The 23629-nt window shown below is 57.3% G+C and overlaps 9 protein-coding genes across 9 annotated transcripts; 3 read left to right on the top strand and 6 right to left on the bottom strand.

Annotated features, from left to right (window-relative positions):
* The first annotated feature begins 144 nt into the window (after positions 1-144).
* Positions 145-861, top strand: rpp1 (ribosomal protein P1). The gene is made up of 3 exons (XM_073688465.1): positions 145-312; positions 522-599; positions 677-861. The coding sequence occupies exons 1-3, from the start codon at positions 244-246 to the stop codon at positions 854-856; spliced, it is 327 nt and encodes a 108-aa protein (XP_073551246.1). The 5' UTR covers positions 145-243; the 3' UTR covers positions 857-861.
* A 457-nt stretch (positions 862-1318) lies between these two features.
* Positions 1319-3152, bottom strand: BDV59DRAFT_170756 (PQ-loop repeat-containing protein). The gene is made up of 5 exons (XM_073688464.1): positions 2648-3152; positions 1986-2593; positions 1878-1927; positions 1764-1822; positions 1319-1717 (listed from the first exon to the last, which is right to left on the bottom strand). Exons 1-5 carry the CDS (start codon positions 2765-2767, stop codon positions 1574-1576), a joined length of 981 nt encoding a protein of 326 aa, XP_073551245.1. The 5' UTR covers positions 2768-3152; the 3' UTR covers positions 1319-1573.
* A 156-nt stretch (positions 3153-3308) lies between these two features.
* On the bottom strand, positions 3309-5642 carry BDV59DRAFT_170753 (transcriptional repressor TCF25 family protein). The gene has a single exon (XM_073688463.1). The coding sequence runs from the start codon at positions 5545-5547 to the stop codon at positions 3361-3363; it is 2187 nt and encodes a 728-aa protein (XP_073551244.1). The 5' UTR covers positions 5548-5642; the 3' UTR covers positions 3309-3360.
* Positions 5643-5750: 108 nt separating this feature from the next.
* ptcF (type 2C protein phosphatase ptcF) lies at positions 5751-8029 on the top strand. The gene is made up of 3 exons (XM_073688462.1): positions 5751-6569; positions 6626-7633; positions 7685-8029. The coding sequence occupies exons 1-3, from the start codon at positions 5887-5889 to the stop codon at positions 7794-7796; spliced, it is 1803 nt and encodes a 600-aa protein (XP_073551243.1). The 5' UTR covers positions 5751-5886; the 3' UTR covers positions 7797-8029.
* Positions 8030-8037: 8 nt separating this feature from the next.
* Positions 8038-9414, bottom strand: BDV59DRAFT_170750 (putative mitochondrial export translocase Oxa2). The gene has a single exon (XM_073688461.1). It carries the CDS (start codon positions 9347-9349, stop codon positions 8348-8350), a length of 1002 nt encoding a protein of 333 aa, XP_073551242.1. The 5' UTR covers positions 9350-9414; the 3' UTR covers positions 8038-8347.
* A 151-nt stretch (positions 9415-9565) lies between these two features.
* On the top strand, positions 9566-11518 carry BDV59DRAFT_107344 (alpha-1,2-mannosyltransferase ALG11). Its single transcript, XM_073686550.1, has 3 exons — positions 9566-9945; positions 10005-10140; positions 10193-11518. The coding sequence occupies exons 1-3, from the start codon at positions 9608-9610 to the stop codon at positions 11387-11389; spliced, it is 1671 nt and encodes a 556-aa protein (XP_073551241.1). The 5' UTR covers positions 9566-9607; the 3' UTR covers positions 11390-11518.
* A 29-nt stretch (positions 11519-11547) lies between these two features.
* Positions 11548-14749, bottom strand: crzA (putative C2H2 transcription factor Crz1). The gene is made up of 2 exons (XM_073688460.1): positions 13029-14749; positions 11548-12969 (listed from the first exon to the last, which is right to left on the bottom strand). The coding sequence occupies exons 1-2, from the start codon at positions 14251-14253 to the stop codon at positions 12005-12007; spliced, it is 2190 nt and encodes a 729-aa protein (XP_073551240.1). The 5' UTR covers positions 14254-14749; the 3' UTR covers positions 11548-12004.
* A 354-nt stretch (positions 14750-15103) lies between these two features.
* On the bottom strand, positions 15104-16579 carry BDV59DRAFT_210172 (putative arabinogalactan endo-beta-1,4-galactanase A). Its single transcript, XM_073695542.1, has 2 exons — positions 16141-16579; positions 15104-16074 (listed from the first exon to the last, which is right to left on the bottom strand). The coding sequence occupies exons 1-2, from the start codon at positions 16456-16458 to the stop codon at positions 15343-15345; spliced, it is 1050 nt and encodes a 349-aa protein (XP_073551239.1). The 5' UTR covers positions 16459-16579; the 3' UTR covers positions 15104-15342.
* Positions 16580-17416: 837 nt separating this feature from the next.
* On the bottom strand, positions 17417-21036 carry BDV59DRAFT_198849 (putative serine/threonine protein kinase; the record flags this gene model as incomplete). The annotated part of the gene is made up of 2 exons (XM_073693236.1): positions 17417-20312; positions 20366-21036. 2 exons carry the CDS (start codon positions 21034-21036, stop codon positions 17417-17419), a joined length of 3567 nt encoding a protein of 1188 aa, XP_073551238.1.
* Between the last annotated feature and the right edge of the window lie 2593 nt (positions 21037-23629).

The following is a 23629-nucleotide window of genomic DNA, read 5'->3' as shown; positions in this document are numbered from 1 at the left end:
AGCCCGAAACGGCACTGCCCGATGCGGCTAGCGGCAGAGTCACGGGCAGAGCGGCGACGCTAAGCCCAAAGCAGCGGGCCAGCCCTAAGCGATTTAGGGCTTGGGGCACCACACAACTGCCGCTTCGGGAAGCCACACGCTTCTCTCTCTTCGACTTCGCTTCGACTTCGATTTTCTTCCCTCTCAATCCCTTCATCCCTCTCGAGACTCCAGTCCGCCAGTCCAACCACCCAATCGACCACCATGTCTACCGCTGAGCTCGCCTGCTCCTACGCCGCCCTCATCCTCGCCGATGACGGTATTGAGGTGACCGTATGTGTCTCCCGTCTGATCTGATGGTCTTGAGTTTGGTCAGCCGTTCGGGGTGAGAAACATGGCAGATGTCGGTGTCGCATCACCACCGGGATACGAAACAGCGCCGGATCTACCAGGCTTCGACCCCTCTCGACGGCTTCTCCATTCTCGGGCTACACGTCAGATTCCAATTTTTTCAACGGACTTGGGCTAACCCCTCCCAACAGACCGACAAGCTCCAGACTCTGCTCTCCGCCGCCAAGGTGCCTGAAGTTGAGCCCATCTGGTCCTCCATCTTCGCCAAGGTAAACCTTCGATCACATGCGCATTGCGATGTTCTATCAGGAAACGAATAGGCTCGACTTACACATGCAATCTCTAGGCTCTCGAGGGCAAGGACATCAAGGACCTCCTGACCAACGTCGGCTCTGCTGGTCCCGCTGTTGCCGCTCCCGCCGCTGGTGCCGCCGCCGCTGGTGGTGACGCCCCCGCCGCTGAGGAGAAGAAGGAAGAGGAGAAGGAGGAGTCCGACGAGGACATGGGCTTCGGTCTGTTCGACTAAACGCCTCATTCCGGTCGGCCTTGGTTTCTTTTTATCCTTTTCTCCGTTGTCATCGTTATTTCCTTCCTCTCTCCGTTTAACTCCTCCCTCGCATTTTTCTCGCTCCATGTGTATCCGATAAACCACGCGAACTCGCAACGAAGACCAAAAAGGGAAAACGTTTAAAAAGAACAAGATTTCAATTCGGACAGGGACACGTTCCGGTGGGACTGGGCGCTGTGGCTTTGGCATGATGGGTTCCGTCGTGACTGAGGTAGAAATGTTCAACGCCGGATGCCGTTACGATTCTGGTAGTTTATCTACACAAAAATACAAAAAATGGATTTGAGATTGTGGTGACATATCCGTCCGGATGGGACTGGCTGTCCGATGGACTTGTTGGATGAACTCATTGTACCGCAACGTCTGAATCAGTGTCCTAGCTCTCATGAGATGATGTCTGCCATGCGACCATGAACCATCGTCCGTTTGATTCCTCTAGAAGCCAGCAAGGGATTGGTAGTGCAGATCGTAGCTATGTAGACATGGTAAGATACAACAAGACCGCAACGCCATATACCTATCACCCCAACTTTTGATACCTCATACGTCGCAAGCAAACAACTTTTGATCAGTCAAAGCAAGGCTAAAACACGAAATGACGCGCTAATCCCTTAGCGTGCTGGAAAGAAAAAAGAGGCGCAAAAAAAAAGAAGAAGAAGAAAAGAAAAAAAAACATCATAATACAGCCTCAGTCTCCGCAACAGCATACAGACGGAACTGCACGAAAATGATAACATCCTCGACCATCGTTCCCAGCGACCCAATCAGCCAGGGGACGTTGGTCACAATATAGTTCCTTTCGGTGGAGTGGCACAGGATCTGCAGGGGTTAGCATGCGCCCATCTAACACAGCGACGCCACTTACACCCGCACCGTAAGTCAAGTTGCCCATCAGCGAGAGAATAAAAAACAGCAGGGACAGGCCTGGATGCGATGTTAGCGTTGTGGAATGTCCACGGGCAGGGAGAAAAGCAAATACCCTCGCACGACTTGTCGCAATAGTTTTTATAGATCTGCGGGAGCCGCGCCCTATATCAACCATTAGCCCAGAACCCTTCCACAGATCTCAGTTGAAGCCGTAGCATACCCCAGATAACAAACCGCGCTGAAATAGCCCACCACCTGTGCACCCGCCGCCATGTCCACGCCACCGTTGTGCTCGCGCGGCGCCGGCTTCCACACACCAGACCGCCACGCGAGCGTCCACCCGGCCATCCCAATCACGCAGATAGCCAACACACTGCTGAGGTTCTTCACCCAGGCCTGCTGACCGGCCTCGTTCTCCTCGACGATTTTCGCCAGCGGGTCGTCCGCCTGTCGCACACTGCCATTGCCGTCGACCCGGCGCTGCGACGACACCGACGCGCGCCGTCGCGCGATTCCCGACTCGGGGAGCGTATCGCTGAAGCGCCGGCCCAGCAGCGGGGTGGTGGGGTCGGGGGTTTCGGTGGACGAGCGACGACGGCGACGCAGGGCGTCGAGGCGGGCGTTGCGCGCCTTGTAGTACAGGCACTGGGAGATGAGGACACCGTCGGCGATGCAGAAATACACGGCGATGGCGACGATAACCGGCACCAGGCCGGCCCACAGCCCACCGACCAGGTTGGCCACGTCGCCGACGAACCAGACGAACAGGAAGAGGAGGGAGATGGCCTCGGCGTTGCCGTTGCGGTAGTTTTCGATCAATTGGGGGACCTGGGCTGGTTAGTTCGAGTTCATAGTCCGGTTCAGGGTGGCTGTCGACCATACCAGGAGAAAAATCCAGCAGGTCAAGGAGATGGAGCCGAGAAGCCCCGAGGCAGCTTCGCGCGGCGTCAAGGGTACTGATTCGCCAGTCGTCATGCTGCCTAGGGACCTCACGAGGGACATTGTGCTCAGAGACGCACAGTGAAGCCGTCCAGGACAAGGACGATAGGGTGGGAAAGATAGGCGGCGGCGGCGCAGGCTGTTCAGATTTTGATGGTGGGTGGTAGATGCGACCTCTCCCACGACATGGGATCGAAAAACAGACAGAGACTAGCGGCGCAGAGAACCCTATCAAGGGATCTTCGAGCGACAGGAGCAGCAAGCTTTTTGACACGTCGATTGTTGGATGAGTTGGGGGGAGAAGAATGCAGCGATTGTTAGCTTATGCTTCGCGGGTGGAGCCGCCAGTGCCTTGGAATGCTTGACTAAGCTCCTGTCGCTGCTTGCAATGCTGAGGGATATTAATGTCTTGGTGTTTGGAATGTCATTTATTGTGACTCGAAGAAGTATGCGAGGCGAGGAGAGGGAGGAGGAAAAATATTCGTGGATGTTGATGATGACGTCGTTACTGCGGATATATCGATGGGGAGTCGAAGTAGTAGACCCATCACTACCGCAAGCGAAATATATATATATATATATATATGTTGGATTTATTTTTAATCTCTCACCACCTCGAATAATATTGTAGATTTGGTAACGCCCAATTAAGGCTACTATGAACTCTCGTCATACTCCAATAGCTGCAATTCATCCTCCAGCATGTCCACCACCATCTCTCCCAAAGCCTCGCGAAGGGCTCCATGTAGAATCCGTTGCCGTGTATTTTCCTGAAGAGAATTCAGCGCATCGACATATTCCGTCAAGGGCGAGTAATCCACGACGTCCCCCCAATTCCCTCGGTCAACACCGTACTGCCGAAGAAACGCCTCCAGGCCATGCAGCCCGTCTTCCAGCAGCCACTGTTCGAGCAGCGGTTGCTGGTCACCGGCAGGATGGCGATGCTGATCTGCTGCCGTCTCATCCCCAGACGAGACATCGTCACCGTGGACCTCTTCCTCGCCACCCGCACGGAACCGAGGGAAATGCAGGGCCCCGTTGTTCAATTGGTCCAGCAAATCACGAAGCCACTGTGGCCGTCCACCTTCTGGCACCTGAGATAAGTAGCTGGGCGTGGGGTCCTGTTGCTGCCGATAAGCTTCGGAGTCGTACGGAGGAAGGGGGTCGGATGACGAGATCCGTCCCGCAACGAAGCGTCCAGGCAGATGGGTCGTGACTCGAGGGACATCAGACAGGACGACGTGGCGCGCAATATCCAACGTGATCTCTGGGGGCTCAACTGGGTTCTCCTCGTCCGGCAGCATGTCCGCTACTTCCACGATCAGGGCCACGGCCTCTGGGGTGTTCCACAGATCCTTGGCTCGGACGATATAGAGCTCCGTGAGCAGCTCGTGCGCGTCGGTCGGTGGCATCTTACCCCAGATACGCTTGGGCATGGGCTGGATGTCAAGTTCTTGGGCTATCTTGCAGAAAACCCACGGGTACCGCAACATAGCGAGACGCAGTTGTTCCCGGCACTCCCTTGGTTTGTTGAGCCGCAGGTATGCGAGCGCAAGCGAGCATTGGATATTGGGTAGCGTGTCCCACTCCTCCTTCAGCCGGGTCTGCGTGCACAAGTCAACGAAATGGGCATATTCTCTACCACGCAATGCCAGATGGTCGATCAGCAGTCTGATGCAATACGGATCGCTGTCATTCAGACTCAAAAGCAGCTTTGCCCACTCATACGCGGTGCGCCATGTTCCCTTCATTCCCAGGTTGGCAATGTATCTCCAGCCCACCAGCCAGAGCTCACGATTTTCCGAGTGTACAAAGTCCAGTCGGGCCAAGCCTTCTTTAAGACGGGTGCCAAAGGAGGAGTGAGCCGAGCGACCAATATTGAACAGTGCACGTTCCAGAAGATCAGCAGACACCGCATGATCTCCTTGGTGCTTCGCTATCTCAGACACCTGAAGCAGCGTCGAAATATGATAAGGATTGTATTGTAGCAGGTGGATCATCCGCTGAGGGTCCATCGATTCCACACACATGTCAAATTGTCTCTGCACATCTTCGTATGAAGCATTGTGCAGGATTTTATAGACTGCGGCTCCTGTTGGGGTCTTCTCCCCGAGTTCCATCCCCAGGCCACCGCTCGGAGCTCGTGGCCACTCGTCCTTGCCTTGCATCAAGACGTTCCGCCGGAGCGTCACCCCAGCCAAGCTCTGTCCTCGACTGGCCGGACTGTATCTGCCAGTCAGGGCGCGACCCAAATCCACCATCTCCCGGTTTCGGTCCCTGCGACGACCTGTGCCGGCGTCCTGCTGATCGAAGTTCTCCAGAACCACATTCCCGAATAGCTTGCGCATCTCGTTCGTCGCGTTGAGGAACTTAGGCTCGATCCCAAGTAACTGGTCCGGTGTCTTCGGGAACGCAGCGTCCCGAGTGTTCGCCGTCGCGGCGGCGGTGGCATTTCCATGCGCGGGGTTCTGAACCGCCAGGTCTTTCAGAGCCTGGTCAATCTCGTCTAGAGCCTCCGTCTTTTGCTGCGCTTCTACCATAGGCTTTGAGGCCGCCTTCTTCTTCTTCTTTTTGCTCTTCTTTTTCTTCGGCTCGGTTGGCTGTGTGGGTGAGGGGTTCTCTACCGTCTGAGTCACCGGCTGGGGGATGTCGTGCTCTGGCTCCTGCTCTTCGTCGTCGTCATCACCACCATCATCGGCAGCATTGAGAAGATCGAAGGCGTTCAGCTTAGGTTTGGATGGTTGGTAGACGGGCTCATCGTCGCTGCTGTTCTCTTCTTGCTCTGCTTGCTGCAGCTCTTGTTCGCGCAGCTTTTGCAGCTTGCGAATCGCGCGGGAGGACATCCAGAGGGAACTGTCGCAGAAATGAGAGAGGACGTCAATTGAGGTGACCAGGGAAAGGGGAGATGTGCTGAAATAGACTAGACGCAGTATAAAAATAATATTGAATGCGTCCGCGGGGAATGACGACACATCCCAGAACGGATTAGCGTGGCATTGGGCGGTAATACCGATACCATCACGTGGCGTGAGATCATGGGACGGATGCCTTGGTGCCTGGGGCTCGTGGTGTTCTCCGCAGTTCCCTGATAACTCCATACTTTCTTCTCTTCTTCCACCTCACTGCATCCATCCAGCAGCGCTGGATTTCTCCCCTCGACCTGCCTCTCCGACTCCGTCTCAATGCGCTGTGTCGCTCTTCAGACTTTCCGTACTGCCCGCAGTGTCCCAGTATGGAAAGTCGCCGGTAGGAGGCCGCGTGCTGTATCGTTCTCTAGCAGTCAACCCTTGGGTCTCCGGCCCTCCTTCTTTGCCGGAAAGCATTCAAACTTCCTCCCGGCCCCCCTACACTCATCCATGCATCTCCGGAATTTCTCCCTTGCAGTGATATCGACGGTTGTGGCCTCCGGAGCCTGGTACGCTTATCAAGGGAACACCGCGCAACCATCGCCGGTTGGCGCAACCGCTACTTCGCAGCTACGCTCCATCGCAACCACGACCGCCTACGCAGAGGATCCATCGGAGACCACTCGCCGCGCTCTGCTCGTCGATAACGACCAGTTCTATACCGCCCATCTGTCCGCGGAGCAGCCTCTTTTCAAACACACGGACGACTCCGATCGCCGAATGCTCGAGATGCTGACGCCGGAGCAAGCCACGCAGAAGCTGAGGAAGAACGAGGAGTCATATCTAGTTAACCGCGGCAAGGGTGTCGTCCGGTATGACATCGTCCAGGTGCCCAGCAACTCTCCGATCGAGGACGACCACGCCGAGAAGATTGTGGAGGTGCCGTCCTCTGTAGACGCGGCTCAGTCGGGTGAATCGAACAGTGACTGGATGTTCTGGGGTGTGTTTGATGGACATTCGTGAGTTTTCTATTTAGTCTTTGATAGCCCTGGGAAGTTCTAACCCGGCGAACTAGTGGCTGGACGACGTCGGCAAAGCTGCGGAATGTTCTCATCTCCTACGTCGCTCGTGAACTGAATACAACCTACAAGGCTGCCGCTGCGGACCCGTCCATCGTTACACCGACATCTGCCGCGGTCGACGCTGCCATCAAGCAGGGCTTTGTACGTCTCGACAATGATATCGTGCATGGCAGCGTGGACAAGGTGCTCAAGTCGAACTCGCGGCGGGTTGCGGCTGAGATGCTTGCTCCCGCTCTGTCAGGCTCCTGTGCCCTCCTCGCCTTCTACGACTCACAATCCAAGGATCTCAAAGTGGCTTGCGCGGGAGATTCGCGAGCGGTGCTCGGCCGCCGCGGCGAGAACGGAAAGTGGTCAGCCACGGCCCTCTCGGAAGATCAGACAGGCGGCACCCCCTCCGAGATGAAGCGTCTCCGCGAAGAGCACCCTGGAGAACCCAACGTGGTACGCAACGGCCGCATTCTCGGCAATCTGGAACCGAGTCGCTCCTTCGGCGATGCGTTCTACAAGTGGAGCCGAGACACGCAGGAGAAGATCAAGCGCCAGTTCTTTGGAAGAACCCCTCATCCGCTCCTCAAAACGCCTCCTTACGTCACTGCTGAGCCCATCATTTCGACCACCAAGATTGATCCCAGCCGGGGTGACTTCCTGGTCATCGCTACCGACGGCCTGTGGGAGATGCTTAGCAACGAGGAGGTCGTGGGTCTCGTGGGCCAATGGGTCGAGCAGCAGCAGTCGGGATCTGGAAGCAACACGACGTGGCTGAAGAGCTGGCTCGGCTTCAACAGCAAGCTTCCCGTGGAAGAGTCGAAGGAGACGACAACCGACGGCCAGCGCCGTCCGATCCGCCAACAGCAGTATGATATTGCCGGCGCAGCCAGCCGCTTTGTCGTCGAGGATAAGAACGCCGCTACCCATCTTGTGCGCAATGCCATGGGTGGCAAGGACAAAGACATGGTCTGCGCGTTGCTGACGCTTCCTAGCCCGTATTCCCGTAGATACCGGTAAGTGCGTCTGTTCCTTTGCGTGGAAGCTATGGCTGATCGTTTTTCCAGTGATGATGTTACAGTTGAGGTAATCTTCTTCGGCGAAGGGGCCGATAACCGGACGATCTCGATCAACGAAGAAGCCAGTGCATCAGACGAGACCCCCAAGGCTAAGCTTTGATTTGGTCTCAGTACATGTGCATTGCGTCTTGATTTCATTGTTTCTTTTATCTGTTTTCACGCAGGCCGCTGAATATTTCAGTAGCCTTATTCGACCTTTATCAGTGGCGGTAAACCTGGCGTTGCTTCTGGGTGGCTTGCATGAATATTTCGGTAGAAGAGCAAGAGTGTCTTGATAGTTTTACATTCAGCCGTAATTGATAGAAAGTTTGACCAAAGAACATGTCTGGCCCTTCTATTAATATCGCAGCAGCACAGCTGGACTGCTCTTGAACCTAGCAACTAATCTCGCAAAAGGGTATCTTTGACGTCGCTTGAAAGCATGGCCTGTCAGCTGCGCAGGATTCCACCAACAAGACCTGTTTCTCAACCTAGTACTCTGCATGTATCCCGTGTGAGTCACCATGTAGTGACATCCACCGGTTGGGAATGTTACTTAGGAATCGGGAAACCCTCGATGGCGGGCTGGCGGGATACCACAAAGCATATCTTCTCGAGCCAGCGATGGCGGCTCGTCATGGTGAAATGGAATGAATCCAACCTGGACCAAGCTCATTTCTTTGTGGCGAGCCCATTCTGCCAGGGTTTGGGGAACGCAATGAAGACCTGCCTCCACGGCTTCAGCGGTTTCTTCGCGAACATGTACTTCTCCAAAAAGAGCGTCTGGAGCGTGGCGATATTGGAGCTGGTAATCCAGTAGAGCATCAGCGCGGACGGCATGCCCGACACATACGCCGACAGGCCCACGTTCAGCGCCATGAACTGGATGAACGCGCGGAGGCCGCGGAAGACGAACTGCTTCGCCAGCTCTGGTTTCGGGAGGTCCGCCAGGTCGCGCAGCGGGGGCACTTTCCAGCCCGCGCGGACGTTCAGAAGGATGGACAGCGTCAACGCGGCGGGAAGGAGGCCGGTGGTATCGCCGGCCAGCAGGTCCGGGAACCAGAGGGCGCCCTCGGTGGCCAGGGACGGCTCCACGGCCAGATGGAGCGGGGATGAACCCGCGGAGCGGGATGCGGGCTCAACCAGGGATAGGAGGTAGGGGATGAGACCCTTGTCGTTTCCGGACATGGCGCGCAGGCTCTCCATGACGGAGATCCATATGGGGAGCTGGAGGAAATTGAGACCTTTCCAATACGGGACGACCTGGAAGCGCTTGTGCAGCTCCTCCCGCTTCTTTTTGAGGCACTTTGCCAGGTCACGGCGAATATCCGGAGGCAGAATGCTATCGGGTGATTGGCCCTTCCGTCGGAGGAGGTCCTGGCTGTAGTATTTGGACCAGGAATTGAGGAGCGGGAGGAGATCGCGTTCTTTGCGCGCCTGGAGGCGGCTGAACATCTGTAGCGGCATGGCTATGGAGGTACGGACGATCACTGCGGTCAATGGGATTGACAGGGCCCAGGATAGGCCGCTGACGGAGTGCACGCCATGAATGAAGGAGGAGGAGACCTCAAGGACTTCGTTGACGAAGGGAGCTGGACGGGTTGGATGGAAATTGCGGATGTGTCGGGGGGATCTGCGCGTACGCAGAGGGAGAGTGGGTCGTAGAGGGGGCATTATGAGAGTTGGATAATAATACAGGAGGCAGAAGAAGAGAACGAAAGAAAGAAAGACGAGAGAAGAACGGCGTAGGAGGAGAGGAAGAAGATGAGGTCGAAGTAGAAACAAAGATTATCAGATGGTCACGTGACTGCTTACGATACGGGACGATACGTTATCGATATGGCGAACTGACGACGACTATCATCTTCTTCTTCCTCCACCACCACCACCAGGCAGTCTTCCCCGACTAGTCTGCGCCCCTCTTCCCCCACCATGATGCTGTTTCTCCTAAAGGCCTTTATCTCCATTCTTGCCCTCCTCGCTGCGTGCGTGGTGCTCCCCCAGCTCCCTCTAGGCGTGCTCCGCATCGTCCTCCGCGGCGTTGGATGGGTCATCCAGAAGAGGACGCGCTCGCGGAGGGAGTACATTCTGTCGCGGGTACGCGCCGACGAGGAGGAGTTCCAGTCCCGCCGGTCGAAAACATCGCCCGGGGAGGATGAAGACTGGGAGAAGGTGGACACCTCCAGCGCCCATTCCGGGCCAGCTGGCCAGAACAATGCGACTGCCAACGACGACTGGGAGGGCATTATCGGGTTCTTCCACCCCTTCTGGTACGAGATGGCTCTTCACAGAACCCCCCTCCACTCCACTGTCTGACAAGCATCTCCAGCAATGCCGGCGGAGGCGGCGAGCGTGTGCTCTGGGAAGCCGTCCGCGCAACGCAGAAACGATGGCCCAAGGCCGTCTGCGCCATCTACACCGGCGACCACGAGGTCAGCAAAGCCACCATGCTCGAGCGAGTGCAGGTACGTCCGATCCATGCTCATCGACCGCGGTGTCCCTCTCCTGACAGCGCAGAACCGGTTTAACATCGCGCTCCACGCGCCCACGGTCGTCCTGATCTACCTCTCGACGCGGAAATACGTCCACAGCAGCATGTACCCCTACCTGACGCTGCTGGGGCAATCGCTGGGCTCGCTGGTCGTCGCCTACGATGCCTTCACGTTGCTCGTGCCGGACCTCTTCCTCGACACGATGGGGTACGCCTTCGCGCTGGGGCTCAGCAAGCTGCTGTTCCCGGCCGTGCCCACCGGCGCCTACGTGCACTACCCCACCATCTCGACGGACATGCTGCAGTCGCTCGACGACCGCACCGGCGTGCAGGGTGTCAACGCCGGCGCCGGTCGCGGCCTCCGCGGCCACCTCAAACGCCGCTACTGGCTCGCCTTCGCGCGGCTCTACGGTTGGGTCGGCGGCCACGTCGACGTGGTGATGTGCAACTCATCGTGGACGGCCGCCCACATCCGCGCCATCTGGGGGCCCGCGCGCGCCGCCCAGCCCTACCCAGCCCCGACGGTCGTCTTCCCGCCCACCGCCGTTGCCGAGCTCGAGTCGTCCATCCGCGTCGACGCCGCCGCCGAGCGCACCACCCGCCAGCCCCTCCTTCTGTACATCGCGCAGTTTCGGCCGGAGAAGAACCACCCGCTGCTCCTGCGGGCGTTTGCTCGGTTCCTGCACGAGCGGCGCACCCGCGCGGCCGTCGGCAACGACGACGACGCGCCGGAGCCCCGCCTCGTCCTGATCGGCTCCGTCCGCCACGCCAGCCCCGACGAAACCCACATCTACAACCTGCGCCTGCTGGCCCATGAGCTCCGCATCCGCGACCAGACCACCTTCCTCTGCGACGCCAGCTGGCCCACCATCCTGGAGCACCTGGAGCGCGCGTCCATTGGCGTCAATGCCATGTGGAACGAGCACTTTGGCATCTGCGTCGTGGAGTACCAGGCCGCCGGGTTGATCAGCGTCGTGCACGACTCGGGCGGCCCGCGCGAGGACATTGTGGTGGACCTCGGCGACGGCGCCACGGGCTTCCGCGCCTCCACGGAGGAGGAGTTCGCGGCCGCGTTCGAGGCTGCGCTGGCGCTGCCCGCTGAGGAGAAGGTCGCTATGCGGTTGCGCGCGAGGAAGTCCGCGCTCCGATTCACGGAGGAGGAGTTTGCCGCCAAGTGGCTGGCCGAGGTGGAAAAGCTGGTGCGCCTGCAGACGATGTCGTGACGCTCGTAGATACCATAGATAGTAGATGGATGCTATACCGGGTTGTCTGACTGATAGACTCTTGCTATACAATGTCTTGGACTTATCCGCCGTTGCAAGGCTGGCCTTCGGAACAATGGCACTTATCATATCACTCTGCACAAGCACGCTATAAAGAAACCAACTCTAATTTGCACCATTAAATTCATCTAAAGCAGAATAACGCAAAGATCGATGGCGTCGCGGCCGTCGCACGATCCCGCAGGAAAACAGACGGAGTTCTTTTCTCCGGGGTATGAAGGCTCATCGTAGACACGTAACAACGATGGTCCGCAGTCCTCGCGGACCAGGGGGAATCGAATCGAAACAGGAACGCAGAACAGAACCCAAGCCAGAATCTTCCCAGCTGCAAACAAGAATCCAAATCAGTATGAACGAGTGTCAACCCTTCCGACAGGTATATAGGGCCCTGTGTCCAACGCCAAACCTCTAATAAGTAAATCAGGATCCCGACATGGCCTAGGATCAACTTCCCAGAATATAACAACTGTCAAACGCACAACACAGAACACAGAATGAGTGTAATAATCGAAAGATGCAAGAGAAGACAGCGGTCATTCCTTCGTGCGGGGCAGGTCACCCCAGCATCTGCCCTTGGTTGTTGACCCCGTAAATATTGTCCTGCGGGCTGGGATAGCCGCCACTCAAGCCGGAGACACTGCTGAGACCGGAGTCATCGTCATCGAATCCGAACTCGCCGCCCGAACTGGCATCGAAACTGCTTCGACCACCTAGATCGCTGGGGTCTTCCGACGTCGCGGGAATCTGATCCCACTGCAGAGTCTGAAGGGCCGGATACTGCGCCAATAGAGCCGCTGGGAGAACGAAACCGCCGGCATGCTGGCCATCCATACCAGAGACCATGAGAGGAGGCGGGATCGGCTGCAAGTGCTGTTGGTGCTGATCCATCAGGGTACGCTCCCGCTCTTGGGACTCTTCATCCAGCAACGGCTTGATACAGATCCGACCCGCTTCGGAGCGGAAGTGGCGGCCCAAGGCATCGGCGCGGGCAAATCGGCGGCCACAGCCCCATTGGCCACCCCGGGCGAGCTCACCACGACAGACGAACTTCTTCTCGCCCGAATGGAGACCCTCGTGCCGTTTTCGATCATGCTGGCGGGCAAAGGCCTTTCCGCAGACCGTACAGACGAACGGCCGTTCGTCGGTATGGGTGCGCAGGTGAGACCGCAAGTTGTAGGCTCGGGTGAAGCGTTTCGGGCAGAGATGGCACTGGAAGGTGGCCGGATGTTTCTGCACCCGCTTGGAGTCATTGGGATTGGCCCCTGGCCGGCCCGGATCGGCGAGGCCCAGAATATAGTTGCGACTATCGATCGACGAGGTCGACAGACGTCGATTGGAGCGCGAGGGCGAAGGTTCCCGCGAGCTTGGGTTGCTGTGAGGCTGTCGACCCATGCTGTCGAAGGGGGACAGCGAACGGGGCGAGGAAGGGGCCAGCGGCTCCAGACTGCTTGCGGTAGACGCCGGGGTCCGAGAGCGCGAGGCGGGATGAGTGTAAGGGTCGGACTTGCTGCGGCCACGGCCTGTGGGGAGAAGAACCATTAGAACCAAAACTGTGGAGAAGGTGATACGAGATACGTACGCATGGGAGGGGGACTAAGGGAGTCCAAATCGGCCGTCGGTTTCGTCTGCGGGTAATTGAGGTTCCTTGCCGGAGGGGCGAATTCCACGTTGATAGATGGGGGGGCCATTTGGGAGGCCTGTCCGATGTCTCCCATCATGGCATTGGGAGCGGACACATTGACGACGCCTTCGGCACCACTGGCGTACAGGTCGTTGGTGGGAGGGGTGGGGTACTGGTTTGCGGCAGGAGGCGACACATAGGGCATATTTGGCACCATCTCCCCTCCCTGTTGCGGCATCAGCTGCGGGGAGATGTACGGGCTGTGCCCGGGACTCAATCCTTGCTGGTGCTGATCGGAGAGGGTGAAGGACTCGATTCCCAGAGCGTTGTCAAACAGGCTTGGATCATTCTGCGGAGCCAATAGCGGAGAGGGGTTGTTCTCCACGCCGTCAAAGGACTCATGCTGCGACAGGTATGGGGAATGGGCGGCGGAGGAGACTTCGGACACTTCGGAGGGAGCGCGTCGATGGCCCTGGAAGGAGGGATTGTTCATGACGGCCTGCCAGTCAGGCTGATTGGCGGTCATGTAGGCGGCGGTGGCGGGATCCAGGGAGGTGTGACGGGAGTGTTGCGGGGTGTAGTAGGTCCCGGGAGTCGAGCTGGGAGGGGACATCGGGCCCGGAGAGGGCTGCTGCTGGTCCTGGGGGGAGGCACTCGAATGGAGGTCGGCGGGATTGACGGCGTGGTTGAGCTGGCGCGACTGCGTATGCATCTGGGGGTCCAGCATCAAGGACGAGTCGTAGTCCGGGGAGCCGACGCTGTTGGGCGAATGGTTCTGATAGACGGAGAAGTCGAAATCGGTCGGGTTGGAGTTCAACAAGGTGGAGAAATTCTCCTCCGAGGGCTGGGATTGCCGCGCTGCCATCCCGGCTGACTGGTCGACCAGACTGGGGTCGAAGGAGAGCGTTTGGGAATAGGACTGATCGGGCGGGGCCAGGGTGTGCGCCGCAGAGGCAGTGGAGAGGTAGGCGGGGTTGTAACCGTAGGCTTCGGGGCCGGAGGTCGCGTTGGAGGCGAAGGAGGAGGAGGAGAGGTAGGAAGCGGAGGGGGCGACGGAGGGATCGAGGGTGAAGGAGGACGAGGGGGTTTGCTGTTGAGGTTGTTGTTGCGGCTGCAGATGGGGGCTCCGGCCGTGGTTTTTAGGAGGTTGCTCCGAGTCCCGAGGCGCGTTCTGGGATTCCATGACGAAGGAGGGAGAAGTATCCCAGAATAGATCCCACGTGAGAACAGGGCTTAGTCTGAAGAAGACAGGTCGATCGGGAGGACCCAGGACCCAGGATGGGAGGAGAGCTGATGGGAGGAGGCGAGGAGGAAGAGGGGCGGTGTTGGCGAGAGTTGGGGGATTGGAGGCGGATGAATGGTCAATGGAGCGAGGGAGAGGGAGAGAAGAACGTCAGATGAACGGCGGGATCGAATATGAAGGCGGAGGAGAAATCCGGGAATGAAAGGAGAAGCCAGAGATTGCTGACAGGATCGACGTGGGAGGAATGAGGTGAGAGAGCCTTGGAATCAGCCTCGTGAGATGGAGATGCAGGGGGGGATGATTGGATTAGGAGGAGGTATGCAGGTGGAGAGGGAGAAGAGGGGGGAGAAGGAAAATGAAGATGAGGACGAAGAGGAGAAGGAGGAGGAGGAGGAAGAAGATGAAGAAGAGGAAGAGGAAGAAGAAGATGAAGATGAATGAAGTGAAGGTGAAGATGAGAGCAACTTCCCGATCCAGCAACTGCGCGCCTTGCTGCCTTACGCCGCGATATACATCGTCAGAGCACCACGAGCCTCGCGCAGAGTATACGGAGGATTATCTACACCCGGTAGGATCCACGAGATTATTCGCTCTTTGCTATACTGAAATAGAACCAAGGCAGACAGATCGACAGTCTGCGCTGGCAGACAACTATCGTCAGACAAGAGTCCCAAAATAACATCATGCCCCTCAGCGCTCCCTGCACATCCATAATCTATACATCTCTATATCCATAATCTCTACGGATACTGCCCCAAGTCTGTCCTGCTCTTCACCCACCCCATCCTCCGACAGATTTGTGCGCCTCGTCTACTCTACACGTTAGGGCATCGTCAACAGCGTTAGAACATCCGATCCAAACCCTCTCCAGATATTCGCATTCGCCTGTCGTTGGTCAACCGGCGCAAGTGGGACTCGATAGCTTTGCACAGCCACCAGCTGAACATCTAGGACATACAACCCATACTGCCTACACAAATCAGATCCATCCACACATACTCATAGGACAGCCCTCCATCCATCCATCTTCTACAACCCCCCGAGCACGCTCACACTCGCCCGGACCTGATCCGTCTTCCAATCCACCAGCAAATTATCCGCACAACTCGACCCCAACCCCGCATTCTCCACCCACGCCGGCTCCCAGTAATACACGCCCTCCCCGCCGTCCGTGCCCGCGACCACGTCGGCCAGCCGACGCAGGAAAGTCTCCTGCCCGGCCACGGAGAAGGGGATGTCGCCCAGGTCCGCCGGGAACGCATACTGCGGGTCGGGACAGGCGACGGGCCAGTTCGTCTCGACGACGAGCACGGGTTTCCCGTACGAGCGGCGCAGCCGGCCCAGGCTGTCCTGCAGCGCGGCGAGCGTCGCGGCCGCGTCGTAGAACGGGTAGTACGAGACGCCGATGAGGTCGAAGTCGGACGCCACCAGCGCCGTCCCGTCCGCCAGCACCGTGTCGTAGAAGTACTGCTGCGCCGACCAGTCCCAGCCGTTGTCGAGATGGATGAGGATCCGCGGCGTCGTTGGCAGCGTGCTGTCTTTCACGCCCCAGGCGCCCGAGTGCAGCAGCCGCGCGATGTTCTCGTAGCTGTCTGTCGCCCCGAGCGGCCACAGCAGCCCGTTGCGGATCTCGTTGCCGATCGACACCATCTCCACGCTGAGGTTGTGCGCCGCGAACGTGTTGCACACCTCCAGCGTGTAGTTGTAGACTTGCCAGGCCAGCGTGTCGATGCTGGTCGTCGACCAGCCCGAGGGGGTCGTCTGTGCCCCGTTGGTAAGTAGACATGTCCCTTACGGCATTGCGAGGATGGGAGGGGGAAGCCTGACCTGGTGAGAGGGATCCGCCCAGGTGTCGCTGTAGTGCAGGTCGAGGTACAGGCTCATGCCGGCCGCCTGGACCCGTTTCGCAAGCTCGATGTTGTAGTCCACATCGTAGGAGCCGTCGCTGGGGTTCACCCACACCCGCTGTCGCGCCGAGTTGACCCCACTGTTGGCCAGGATGCGTTCCAGCGCCTCCGTCTGGCCGTGCAGGTTCTTATAGGCGATCCCGGCGTCCTCCTCGATGAGCAGGGAGGAGATGTCCGCCCCGCGGTAGGTGAGGGCGGCCGTCGCCAGTGGAAGGAAGGGGAGGAGGGAAAGCAGCATGATTGCAGTGATATGGGTTGCTGCAGGCTGTCGCGGGATGTCCTATTGACATATTTATCTCGCCAGCTAGCTACCTTCAGACGGAGAATTTCCTAGACTGGCATCGGCGGCACAATCAACCTCGAACAAGCGGGTTGGTGGAGGAATCCGACACGGCCGATCTCTACATGAAACCGCCTGTTTCTCTCCGTCTCCGCTACGCAGACCCATGCTCCATATCATCAATAATCTTAAGTTTATCATGCATTGCTGCTGAGGGTCAAGGGATCCCAATGTAACTCATCGCCCTCGGTCCATCCAAACATTGTCATCATCGTCATGCGCCCTGAGTCCCGGCCCGATTACTTACATAAATCACATCCCTCAAGTCTGGACGTGAACCCAATACACCAAAGTATATATAAACGCAAAGGTAGGAGGCCGTGCAACAAGAACAGATCAAAAGAAACACACGGAATGAAAACTCCCAGCCTCCTGCCCCGGCCCCAGAACAGGCCGTCAAGGGGAACGAGAAATGAAACCACACCACGTATAGACGTGCCACCGATGCGAATATATGTACAGGCGGGTCAAGGCCGTGAATTGCCGACCCGGAAAGAACAGTGACAGGCCTTCGCAGGCTGCTGTATGCCGAAACCCCTCAAACAAGGAACCCAAAAGAAAACCCGGTAGTAAATGATGTACACGCGAAAATCTCAAACCCAACCGAATAAAAGTCATTAAAAAAAAAAAAAAAAAAAAAAAAAAAAAAAAAAAAAAAAAAAAAAAAAAAAAAAAAAAAAAAAAAAAAAAAAAAAAAAAAAACGTTACTCCGAAAATGGAGGAGAACAGGGGCCATACGTCCACCAGATGCAAGGTAATGAAACAGGAGTATTCACATAGGATCAGACTTTTTGCGGTCCCCATCCAGAGTGACTGGTATGCGACGTCACCAATGGAATAAACAGCCGTGACACACTCAGGACTTTGAACTCTGGCTGCGGTGCAGGACGGGCTTCTGTGGAGTGGGCTTCTTCTTGCCAATGACCAACCCTTCGTCTTCGGAGTCGTCCTCTTCGTCGTCACAATAATACCGCACTTCATCATCCTCCGGGAGACGAGATGGGTTCATTTGCTGCGCCTTGACCGTCTCCGCCGTGCGGAGAATCGATGGAACTTGCCCGGCGGCATCGCACTCCTTATCCTTGCCGAGGCCTCCTTCCGCCGAGAGCGATGATGCCCCGGAGATGACAGACGGAATGCTCGGATGGGAAGTGCTTTGAGACATGCCGCTGGTGTAGTCGTCGACCGAAGAGGAAGAGATGGTGGCCGCTGACGGCGGGGAAGTCGTCAGTCCCCCTACAGGGGTGTCCGCCAGGGCACTTTCGTTCACGTGTTCCTTGGAGCTGGGTTCACTCCCCCTGCGCGGAGCACTGCTGGCAGAGGGGTCGATATCATTTCTTCTCTGCCGGAGGAGCGCTTCTCTGGTGAGATGGAAGGGTTCCGCGGAGGCGGTATCCGATAGGTGGGACCGATTGCGTCGGTGACCTGGAGGAACCGAGAGCGAGTTCTGCACGCGGGACGAGTGTTCCTCCGACAGTACGTTAGAATGCTGTCCCACCACAGAGGCTACCGTCAATGCCAGACTGGGCTCAGAGTGACTGTCCCCGTCCACCGAGGCCGATTCGGACACTGATCGGTCCGAGCGCCTTTCCCCTGTGTGTAGCCCCCTGGCAAGTCGGCGGCTAGCGCCGCCGAACAGCCCACTCACGTTGGTCGTGCCTGAAGGTTCAATCCGGGACTTCGGCCCGGGCGCACCACGAGGTTGGGAAGGGGTGACGTTGGGGTCGGATGGTTTGACGGTCTTGGCAGACTCCGCGGTCGACAGCGTCGACGTGGCACGGTCCGGAGGCGCGGGTCGAGGGGTCCGGTCATGTAGCGCATCGAGGTCGAGTGGAGCGTCGAAGTATGATGTCTGGTCGTCTCTCCCGATGGGACTGGCGGTGACGCTCTGCGAGAGCGGATGCTCCCCGTCTCTGGTCAGTCTCGACGGGCGCGAGAAATCTTCATCGCCTCGGAGACTGGCTCGACGCGTGGTGTCCCACAGATACTTGCCAAATGCATTGCTGCTCGATGTCGACGAAGAATCCACCGACGGAGTTGCGCTAGGCGTACGTTTTCGGCCGTCCTTGTCCTTGGAGCGCCCGGTGAAGTAGTTGGACCACTTCGCCACATTCGACCGAACGCGTTGGATGAAGGGAACCTTGCTGACAGCCGACGTCACTTCCTCATTCGACACTTCAATCCGCTTGCCTTTGCTCTGGTAGCCTGGATCAGTTTCCTCAATCCAAGTCCTTGGGTTCGGCAGCCCGTGCAGGACCCAGGGATGATGCTTGATCTCCTTCACCGTAATCCGCTTGATGGGGTCCTTCGTCAATAGCCGCTTGAGCAAATCGTACAGCTCATCGTCGATTTCCTCGTAAGCTAGTTCGTCTTCTCTTCGCTTTCCACTGTCGACGTAGCGTGGCCATTGGCTGACGGTATCGGGATCTTCCTCCACCGGCGCCAAGCGCTTTCGGGGAATGAACACTTCTTTCTTCACAATGGTCTGGAACATGCTGTATTCGTCGTCGGAGACGAAAGGCAACCGTCCAAAGATCATCCCGTAGAGGGTGACCCCCAGGGACCACACGTCTATAGCACCAGTAATCCGCGGGACTGAACCCAATGTATCCACGAAATCCTCTCCGGTATAGCACAGTTCCGGGGCATAGAATGCGGGGGTGCCGACCGTCTTAGACAACTCACGTGCGTCGTCCAGTTCGGACGCATCGGTCTCGCCGATCTGCTCTTCATCCTCGTCCCTGATGGGCCGCCCCAAATAGGAGACTCCGAAATCCGAGATCTTCACGCGATGATTGCTAGTCACGAGCAGATTGGCGGGTTTGATGTCGCGGTGAATGATGCCTTGGTAATGGAGGTATTCCAGACCCAGCAGAGAGTCGCGAAAAGCGTTGCGGGCTTCGTTGAAGGTCAAACAAGGGACGTAAGACATGTCATCATCGTCAGGCAACCATTCGGGCTCCGAGGGAGCATAGCCGTAGCTGCTCGATGCGGTGCTGAATCGCCGTTCAAAAGGATAATCTACATAGGGGCCGTACATGCTCCCCTCGACGGCCGCTAGAGCGGAATCGTGGGTTGAGATGAAGGAATGGCTTGGCGAGGCCTGGAGATCGTCCTGACTTTGCATGGAGCGGCTGGGCGTCCGCGACCCGGTCAGTTCGGGCCCCAGCTCGTCATCCGATTCCGCTCCGTGCTCCAAACTCCAGGCGGGAATGGGACCCTGCTGGAAAAAGGCCGCCTGAGCTTGGCGGCGTTCGCGTGCTTTTTCCCGCTGTCGACGCAGATGCTGGGCCGTCCGGATGTATTGTTGGCTTTCCTCCATGAAGGAGGGCGAATCGGCAATGCCGGCCTTTTCGCGCTCCAGCCGACGCTTGTCGACGTGCACGATCTCCCGTAAGCCCCGGCGGCGCCAGATGATCTCCCCATTCTCAATATACTCGAGAACAATGTAGACCTTTTGGCGGTTGGGGTCGTCGATGACTTCCAGGAGACTGACGACGTTGGGGTGCCGCGCTTTCTTCAAGATGGCCACTTCTTTCTTCACTTTGTCTTCCGGATTGCCCAGCTTCCCGAGACGACGTCGTTTGGAGTAGCGTTGCACAATCTTGATGGCGACCTTTTGACGGGTCCCGACGTGCCGACCGAGCTTCACTTTTCCATGCTCGCCGCGACCGAGTTCTTCGAGGATCTCGTACTGATTGATAACCTTGTTACCGGTCACGGTGTCTCGATCAACTTCGGCCGTATGCGTTCTACACCTGTCGTTAGCGGTCGTTCTTCCAGTCTTGGGGAGCATGGAACATACTCTTTTGGAGGTTGAAGATGGGTGGGGTGTAGGTATGGAGAGCTGGTGGCACCTTCGTCGTCGGAAGCGAAGGGAGTGGAGCGAGGACTGCGGAAGGAGAACAGGCCCGGGCTGGACACGGGGGTGTTGCCGACAGTTCGAGACGCTCGCGCGGAGCCGATGCGGGAGAGGGACTCGGTCCGTGAGGGGTAGGAGCTTCGGGTGCGGAGGTAGGGGGGTTGGTAGGTCGGGTGTATCTGGGATTGAAGGACAGCGTAGGACTGATCGGGATATACGGGATAGTCGGAGGCCGACTGGGGTTCGGATTGTCCCAACTGGGAGGTTCGGCGGGGGAGAGAGGGGCGGACGAAGCCGCCATTATCCGACCGGGCATCGACGACCGTATCTTCGTTCAGGGCCTGGAGTGAACTCGACGATGTCCGAGTGGATGGCGACCTCGAGGCGCCGGAGGAGTGATAGAGGTGGGCGTATGAAGGGCGTAGGGCGGGTTGACCATCGGGCGGATCGCCGCCGCCGGGTAGCGGCAGTTTGGCGGTTGGCGGCTTGGGGACATCGACCTCCGGCGTCTCACCGGCGGCCGGTCGAGGGGATCCTCCTGGGAGTTGGCCATTTCGACCCACGTAGTTGATGGTTTCCTCCGGGCCCGATACCGAGGAAGGCCGATCCGTCATTTTCATCGTCTGATATGTTCCGAGTGGCCACGGAGCATCCTCCTCTTGTGAACCCCTCTTTCCGTCGGTCGCGATCGCTTGGTCGATGGAGGGATGGATTCGGGGGTTTCGAGTTCAGCGGAATCCCAGGCGTCGTCTTTCTATACTCGAACGGTGCACCGATATAATTTAGCGGGAGCTGACGAAAAGCTCGGCCAGGATGTACGAGTCGGGCAGCATTACTCGAGGCGGGAGCCAGCAATGACCGCCATGCAGGTCGGAGGGATAACGGATCGCGACGAGGCGATGACGAGGGAAAGACCCGGGGCGATAGACCTGCTACGGCACCAGGGATGCAGCCCGAGATTGTTCCGGATGGATGCAAGGGTGGGGGGAGCGCTTGAACCGGAGACGGATGAGACGGCTGAGGCGGGAGGGGTGGATGATCCGGGCGAAGAAGGCTCCCGAGAAGGCCTCGAAGCGTAGACGACGGAGAGGGAGTAAAAGGAGTGTCTTGGAGAAAGGGTGAGTGGTACCTATATACGAGGGAGGAGAGTATAGGGGCACCGAGAAAGGACGAGAGATGTACGGGAGGGTATGGATAGAAGAAGAATTAAAAAGGAGTAAAGACGAAAGGAGAAAAAAAAGAAATCTAAAGAAAGGGGGATATGAGAAATGGGGGAGGATGGAGGCGAGAGGTGGAGAGAGGAGAAAGGGAAGAGAGAGAAGAAGAAGAAGAAGAAGAAGGGAAGTAGTATGGATGATGATGGGAAAAGATGGATGACGATGGTGGTTTTCTGGGACGGATGGAGGGGACGGTCTGGTATGGTATTATTACGGGGCGCTAGAGGTATTCTGCCGGACCTACATTGATTGTATTTGTTTTACTCTATAGGATTATAATAAGCATTCTTATAGTTCTATCCCTAGGTATTATCCTCTATCTTCTAGGATTACCCATAAGTATCTCCCTAGGTAGTCTCTAGCTAGTCGAGGTACCTGACTGGTAGAGGGCACCTGGGTAAAATCGAGGTATTGTAGTTGTATGGTCACGTATTCACTCGGCCGACCGCCGGCAATCTTGGCTGTGGTTGGGATTCTACTGAATTATGTCGGTCGATAGAATTCTCCAGAGACTCCGGTCATTTCAATTGTTAGAAAATAACCAGTCCATAATAATCTGACTGACTTATGCAATCTAGGTGCCCTCCTCCTCCCTCCCTGGGTACATGGCACCTGCTGATGTCTTGCCTTCTCCGGCATCGCAAGACCTCCCGCGGGTGTCTGTCCGGGATCGCTCAGCAACGTCAAAATCCCTGACACCGGCCTGTATCTTGGATCTGGGATGTTCCGTGGGTCCATCATTCAAAGGGTAAAATGGGAAATAATAAAAAATAAAAGAAAAGAAAAGAAAAAAAAAAAAGGAAAAGAAAAATCCAAATCTCCTTCCTCATTAGTCCACTTGGCGGGTTCCAATTCTCGCCCATTCTAGCCAGCCTCTACCGTTGATCCTCATGCGTAACCAGAAATTTCCATAGAACGCAGACCCTCACTCAACCCTCTCCAAACGTCTCTAGAAACATCGTGAATTCTCCCTCAAGCCACTAACCACTTCATTTTGGCCCAACCGCCAATCGAATGCATTCCTTAGCGGTCTGTGTTGTTCTCTAGCCCGGCTGATCAACATCACGTCGGAGAAATTCTAATGCTGGATGTCCATGTCAATCATTCCACCCGTAATACGAACTAAGGGGGGAAAGTCTTTCGACGGGAACGACCAGGGTTTCCGCCGCCAGCCGCTGACTGGGTCGGAAGGCAATGGTCATTGTATGGGGTAGGAGGTCTCGCGATGGATGATGGATTCAATCCCAGGTTTCGCAGAAACAAGGCCGCGGGTCGAGGAGCTGCCCTCTTCCCGTCCCATCGAATCGCCCGCCTCGCTGGGTTGATGCGCATGCAATTGATAATTCCCAATGCTGTCCTTGAATCAGCGTGGTGCCCCCCGTTTCCCTGGATATGACGGACGAGACTGACCGACGGGGATATTCCCCAGCCTATGGTATCCTACGGTACCCTATGGCATGGATCAGAGAGAAAGACTCAAAGGAACGACCAGCTCCAATTCCCGTCCGTGCATGCGCTTCCGCAAAGGCTGGTTTGGGTCAGCGTCTTGGCCTCTCCGCCGGCTACGTCATTGAGGCCCAAGAGCTGATCGTTTGGTCGCTTCACCCTACCACCTCAATCTGGAGACTCTGACGAGGCGCCGGTGCATGCAGAATCGTCCTCCTACCACTCTTATCTAGACCACAGATCCCGTCGACCCGGGTCAGCCGGTATGGACCGTCTCCGGGTAAATGTGGGATGCTGGATGTCCGCGGGCTTCGTCGTCAAACCCCAGTCACCTCATCATCCCACGCACGGCCATCGTCGACCGTCCTCCGTATGTACTAAGGACTTAGTCTCCGACCCCAGTCTCGACACGGCATCCCTCCACGTCAATCTATCCCGTCCCTAGCCTATGGCATGCGGGGGCACCATCGACCGACGACAGCGGGAGGCGGCGCACAGGACAACTACCTGCACGACCCGCTCTGGAGATGACGCCGGTTTCACG

Source organism: Aspergillus ambiguus (assembly GCF_047715705.1).
Source record: "Aspergillus ambiguus strain CBS 117.58 unplaced genomic scaffold BDV59scaffold_4, whole genome shotgun sequence".
Taxonomy (NCBI): Eukaryota; Fungi; Ascomycota; class Eurotiomycetes; order Eurotiales; family Aspergillaceae; genus Aspergillus; species Aspergillus ambiguus.
Note: the sequence above shows the minus strand (reverse complement) of the source record. Positions and strands in the feature narration are given on the sequence as shown.